This window comes from Cyprinodon variegatus, unplaced genomic scaffold, assembly GCF_000732505.1.
Source record: "Cyprinodon variegatus isolate N-32 unplaced genomic scaffold, C_variegatus-1.0 Scaffold435, whole genome shotgun sequence".
NCBI lineage: Eukaryota > Metazoa > Chordata > Actinopteri > Cyprinodontiformes > Cyprinodontidae > Cyprinodon > Cyprinodon variegatus.
The window spans coordinates 446,333-453,111 of NW_015150888.1; the positions used below are offsets into that span (position 1 = coordinate 446,333).

General features: G+C 40.1%; 1 protein-coding gene across 1 annotated transcript in view; it reads right to left on the reverse strand.

Moving 5' to 3' along the window:
* Nucleotides 1–4,280, reverse strand: part of LOC107093613 (high affinity choline transporter 1-like) — a 7,048-nt gene extending 2,768 nt beyond the window's left edge. The window contains exons 1-5 of the mRNA XM_015388790.1: nucleotides 4,025–4,280; nucleotides 3,831–3,944; nucleotides 3,449–3,604; nucleotides 1,329–1,477; nucleotides 1,070–1,213 (exon numbers count right to left, since the gene is read on the reverse strand). Of these exons, the coding sequence (XP_015244276.1) occupies nucleotides 1,070–1,213; nucleotides 1,329–1,477; nucleotides 3,449–3,604; nucleotides 3,831–3,944; nucleotides 4,025–4,208 (747 nt within the window). The 5' untranslated portion in view covers nucleotides 4,209–4,280. The remainder of the gene's footprint in view (nucleotides 1–1,069; nucleotides 1,214–1,328; nucleotides 1,478–3,448; nucleotides 3,605–3,830; nucleotides 3,945–4,024) is intronic.
* Nucleotides 4,281–6,779: the final 2,499 nt, after the last annotated feature.

Below are 6,779 nucleotides of genomic sequence, written 5' to 3' on the forward strand. Positions count from 1 at the left end.
TCTATGGAGCAGTATCAGACTCACATTCTGACTAGAATTGAGTAGGACTATGTCAGGCTATGAAAGGCCATTCACAAGGGGAAACTCTGTTCTCCTCCAGACTTCATCCCCATCATAGGGTGAGTGAGAAGGTGAGTGTGATGGATCTTCCATGAGTTCACGGCCATGACCAACAAACTTCCTAGCAGACATGATGCTGAATCTGCTGCAACTGTCTTTATCTTTTTTCTTTTTTTTTTTTTGGGCGGGCGGTAAACATCAGCTAGGTTAATACCCAGATCAAAGACATTTTTTTATGCAGACCGGGCGTCTCCGGGCGCATCGCCGCTACCCTCAGGAGCAGCGATGTGCCTGAGGGGAGCATCTTTAACTGATGCTACGTAATGCCCATGGACGCTACGCAGCCATGCGTTATGCCTAACTCCAGCTGTCGTTGGACATAAGTTCTGGAACTTGTTATGAATACACTATGTAAATGGTAAATGGCATGTACTTATATAGTGCCTTTTTTCAAGTCAGGTAACTTGACCAAAGCGCTTTACACTACATTTATTCACCCATTCACGCACACACACACACACTGATGGTGGCAAGCTACATTGTAGCCACAGCTGCCCTGGGGCTCATTTACAGAAGCGGGGCTCCCGTACACTGGCCCTCTGACCACCATCAGTAGACAATGTAGGTGAAGTGTCTTGCTTAAGGACACAACGACAGTGAAAGTCGGAGCCAGGACTTGAACCGTCAGTCCTTCGATTTCAGGGCAAACTCCTACATCCAACGCCACTGTCGCCCACACTATGTATATGAGCAAAATTAATAAAATTCATAGAAAGTTCAGCATATGCCAGCGTTTTCTGAGATTCTGGAACGTCAGGCATACACTGTCTATATCGGCAAGTTGCTACAAGGCCCTAAGGATACCCAGTTGAAAGCATTGATGCATTGACTTACTCTTTACCCATTTTAGATCCGGTTCAGAAACAACGCACATGGCCAATCAAAATGGGCTAATTTAAAACCCTTAAAGCCAAATGGACAATGGCCAGGTGGTCATTTAGTGTGTTACCATTGCGAGGAAGTTATCGATCCATCTCCACATGTCGTCTGGGTCCAGTCTTCCAAGCCAGGGTGCCTGATATGTGTGGTTAAAGGCGGTCAGGCTGAGGTCAGAGTAAACGTCGCTTGCCAGAACGAAGGGAGTGCAAAGCCACTAAAATAAGTAGCAAAAGCCAAAGTCAGACAAATGTAAGCTTACACCCATCAGGGCAATACTGATGCATGCTAATTTGTTTACCTCTGCTGTCTTGTTAATGTGCTGAACTCACCAAGCTACAAAAGACCAGTGATAACTGGATGACATCAGTAAAAGCAACTGAATAAAGACCTCCGAGTACTGTGTAGAGGATAGCCACCGCCGCAGAGATCCAAATGCAAAGGCTCAATGGCAGATCGGAAAATACTGAAACAGTAACTCCTGGTGGAGAAGAGCAAAAACACATCGATGACATACAGTTTTGTTTTGTCCTTTAATCAGGTATTTCAACCATTCTTTTTTCCATTTGGAAAGAGGTTTACATTTCATTCCTTTGACGGTGGTGGTGTCTATGATGTATATAATTACATTAAAGGGTTAAATTTTGTCCCATTCATTCTGACAGAATAGGTTTGACTGGGATAGATTCACTTTTTTTTAGCTCTGGCCACAAACTTTTGGATTAAGATCAGGTGTCCATTGTGAGGTGGGAGATCTAGAGTCAACAAGTCATCTCTATGTCATGTATTTGTTCAGCCCAAAGATTGGACTCACCTGGTTCAGTGGCTGGGCAGAACAAATACATGATATAGAGATGAATTAACGGCTCCAAATCTCTCTCCTCTGCCATTTTGTAATCTGTCAGCAGACCAAGGATCATCGTCCATATGGAAGATTTATCTCAAGGATTTCACAACCACAAATGCCGTGTAGAACCTTACCATCGGCCCAATATCTGGAAGTTTGAATAACTTCACTTAAACTGTCAGGTTGAGGAAAATTGGGCAAGATGTTCAAGAAGAACCCAGGTCTTCAGCCAGCATCACCATCCACACTGAACTAGTTTTATATTGACACATTTTTTAAGCCATTTTTGCTCCAAATTAGCATTAAGATTGACTGAAGTTGCCAGTTTCCTATTTGAACAAACCAAAACCTTTAAGTTTGTTTGGGAGTCATGCTAAAGCTTTCAGATTCTAGAACTCTGTATCTTCCATGAAATTTTTGTGGAGTCAAAAAAATAAAGCAAAGATGCAAACAAAAAGCTAATTATAATAGTAAAGTTTAAGCACCTTAATTAGAACCTTAAATTGTGGTTATATACACTTTTCACAGGTTTTTCACATTAAACCCTCAGGATTTTAGGTCTGGTATAAGACAAGGCGGAAGATATGGGAGGTCAATGGTCGGAGCTCACTGAGATCCATGGCAAAGACTCAAATCTTTGGGATCTCTTAGAAAAACAAGAGTATGTTAAACTGAAAGCCAACAGTAAAAGATCATTTTAAGGCCCTAAAACCGAAATCTTACAAAACAGGGTTGTAAGCCTACTTTGAGATTACGAGGCAGAATTCTGCCTTGGGTCTGTTTTGCTGCTACCCTTTAAGAAATCGATAACCCAACCATACTAGATACAGAAGTGTTCCAACAGGTCAATAATCCCAGATTGTAAATGGTTGATGGCCTTTACTTTAAAAAAAAAAAAAATGTATTGAAAAATGACATTCTTAACAAATGAGGCATGTCAATTTTTGCTTTAGTTTCATTATATGAAAATAAAACACTTCAAAATTTGAGCCCTTTAGGTGACGATAAGTGCTTAAATTCAGTCTGCCGCCAAACAGGGAAAGCAACAGTAATAGCTGTGAAGTAATAATAAGAGATTTTTAATGCAAAAGTAAAGATCCCTTACAATGGGCTCTGACCAAAAGAACATTTAAGGACAATATCGCAAACCCGTCTCAGAACCCTAAAGTGCTTAATAGTATTTTAGACAATAATTTCTGGTCTTCTGGGCCACTCACAAATAGCGAGGTGGGGAAAGTGTCTTGCCCAAGGACGCGCAGATTGATACAGAGGTGGGGTAAGCACTTACCTCATGATTGCCTCAAATTGGGCATTGGGTCTGTGCCAGAACCCCAACCAAGCCCTAGGATTTGTAGAATTTGCAAACAGTGTCGAGAGAACCCTAGTAATGGCTTTGAAAGGATTAAGTGCCACTGTTGATAAGTCAACTATTGTTGGACATTGTTAAACTTGACCCACTAGAGATTGAACACATATAAAATGTTCTCAAACTTTTGCACTCAGTCATTAAAATAGTTCGGTGTTTCGACTCTGGAAAAAGAAATAGCTCAGGCCAAACGAAAACCCATCAGCCGTATTTTTTTTATTGTCACAAATCTACATTACCCAAAGAAATCAGCGTGACGGGAACCCACATCACTTCGCTGACGAAGGGAACGACAGCAAGAAGCCCCGTCAGGGTTTTCCCGTATTTCTTCTGGAACGGATCCATCATGGTGATGTATTTTTTGTCGCGCATCGGCTTTGCAAAGAACAGACCACCTTTAGAAAAAATAAATAAATACATCAAGTATAAACATTGGCTAACTGCTGTATCCAAGGTTACCGAGGTCCTCATCTCTGACTCTTATCTTCCTGTAACAACTCTCTCACGGGTTTCCTACCTCTGGAAAGTTACGTGGACAAATACGAAGAAAGCAAGACAATTTATTTGTTTATTTGAGTGGAAAATTGTCAGATATGTTTATTTATGGCTGTTGTAACTTACCGATGATGAATGAAAGAGACATTTGTAGAGGTATGAGAGCCCAGACGAGTCCTTTTGTAGGGTCGTAAACTGTCTCTGCAACCCCAATAATGAAAGCACCTCCGACCCATGTGGCTGCAGGAAAACCAAGACCTCCCCTCATTAGTCCTCAGAATTAAGAGGATCTTAAGTGTTCTTAAGGGATTTCTTATTACCTGTCATTGTGAAGACCCCCACAGCGAGAGTTACCCTCCGGTTGGCCAGAAAAGACACCTCCATCTGCCCACTCAGGGAGTTCTTCTCCATCCTCTTTGACTTGAAAGATGCCCAGATGCCGATGGCCATCACCAGCAGATAGAAGGCGACCATTACTATCAGACCTGAGGTGTGCAAAGCCATGCTGGAGGAAAAACGGTCAAAGATCGGCTGGATGACTTCTGGCTGAGAGGAGGGAGGTTCTGAGGGGGAGTTTAACACCACAGTGGAGATCATGCAGCCTTTCCTCTCCCTCTCTTTCTCTCTCTCTTCCTGTATGAGCTCAGATTAAACCGGAGTGGAAAATTACAAAAAGAGAGGAGACCATGAAAGCGTCTCCGCTGGGAGCACCTCAGAGGAGCTTTTGCAAATATATTCCCTTCTTTCTGATTCCCTTGTTTTTTTTGTTTTTTTTTTTGGAAAGAAAGCAAAACCTCCACCTATCCGATAAATAACCTTTTACTTTTATTTCTGAGCAAATGTAAAGACTCAAACCGGAGTTATGTCCTTCACTTTTCTTTTTTTTTTTCTCCCCATCCTTTACTGACATATCTCACCCAGTCCTTGGCATTTCTTTATTAGATAGTTGCCTTAATTTTTATCAGTGCGGACTCGAAATGTTTCCCTCAGATGATGTTTATGCTACAAAGTTTCTGATGGAGAACAGAGAAAATCCCCCCGGTGGAAAAGTACAGCTGTGCCCAAATGCTTTGGCACTCACACAAACTATGTGGCATTACTTATATTAGTACACTGCTGTCCCCTTGCAGCTGTTTTTGCTTTGTCAATGCACTTACATGTCTCAGGGAGATCAAATGTGGATAATCAGAATGCGTTTTTTATCATTCCAGTTTACAGAAATCTCTAATTGTTGTTTTTAGCATTAGTATATTTCCCATTGAATACCTACCTCACTGCGTAATGAACAAAGGATTGATTTGAATACCTCAAATTGTAGCTCTTTACCTTTTTCAAGGTCAACAGGAATAGCTCTGTCCAGGGTAGGAAAAGTACTGACACGTATTTGAATGATGCTAGTCCACTTGGAACTACGGCATTTTGGAAAAGAACTAAAAATACAAAAAAATCCACTAATGTAGTTATTGGTCAGACCTCCATACTATAAACCCCCAAAAATATGAAGCTATGATCATTATCATGTGTCGCACTGTACGTGTAAAGGAATAATGTATTTTGTTAAACTTTATCTGATGAGTTGTGCCTATATAGCCTGTCAAACAAATGATTGTCAGCAACCAATTGCATTGTAGGAACCTCATGCTAAGTGAATTGGCACAAGGAAGTATCCTGTGATTTATGCCCAGGAAACAGCTGCAGCAAAGTGGAACCTTTAGCAATTATTTATTTTAGCTAAAGCTAGAGTTTAAGTTGTGAAAATGTGTTATAGACTATTAGAGGCCTCTGACTTTGTTAAGCCTGATTGCCAGAAGTATTTGGATTTTATTCAATGCTACAAATGCACAAGCTTTAACAAAAACGTCTCCGCTGAGCTCTGCCTTTACCAAAGTGAATTGTCCTGGAGGTTCATTTTTAAAACCGCTGCGATTCTTTCAGTAAAACCCAACGGATGCAGTGTGTGAATTATGGTATTCAAAATGTGTTTTTTACAGTGTGTTCTGGTGTGATGTCATGAAATCGGTGGCAAACAGGTGGAAGACATGTAATATGTCATAAATACTCTGTAGTGCCAAAGGTACAGTACAGACCAAAAGTTTGGACACACTTGACTCAAAAAAAATATTGTAGATTCACACTGAAAGCATCAAAACTATGATTTAACACATGTGGAATTATATACTTAACAAAAAAAAAAGTGTAAAACAACTGAATATATGTCTTATATTCTATGTTCTTTAAAGTAGCCACCTTTTGCTTTGATTACTGCTTCACACACTCTTAGCATTCTCTTGATGAGCTTCAAGACTCTTTGAATGAGGTGTGTACTGTATATATATATATATATATGGCTGTACCTTTGTCATACATATGCTATTTTCTATATTTATGCTAGTATATGCTTAGGCCGCTGGAGGACATGGGGACCACTTTTCATCATTTTAACTCTTGACTTGGAGCTTGTCTGCCTCACTTTGTTTTTCCTGGACAGGGCAACCTGTGGAACTAGTTTAGTCCCACTTCCTGTTGAAAGGGAGTTTTTCTTCTCCACTGTCACTACATGCTTGTTCAGTGTGAGGGGCTTCTGGCGAGTCTTCGACAAAATGCAAGCTCATCCAGGACGAGCATATCTGCCAAGTCAATGATGTGATGAAATTAACTGTTTTTCCTCGATAGAAACTTCTAACCAATCTGACTTTGTCAGATTGAGTGTTGTCAATTGCCGCTATATAAACAAACTGAATATATGCGCCTATAGTTGTTATGCAAAGGCATTAAAAAAAGCAGGATTATGAACATCTAAGAAATTTAAATTCACATGTTTGGAAATAATTGGGGCTGTATGCAACTTGGAAAATTGAACCTCAAAAAACAAAATATGAATAATAGTCTATAGTCGGTTTCCCTCAAACACAAGAGCTAGCTAAGCTAGAGGTTGTTGTTAGCCATCAAAACTGATATGACACCTAACTGATCAAACATATTTTTGCATTAAAATTTAGGCCACATTTTTCAGTATTTATAAAATGTATATTATTTATTCAGATTTTCTTTAACTTTTATTATATATATGCAAAA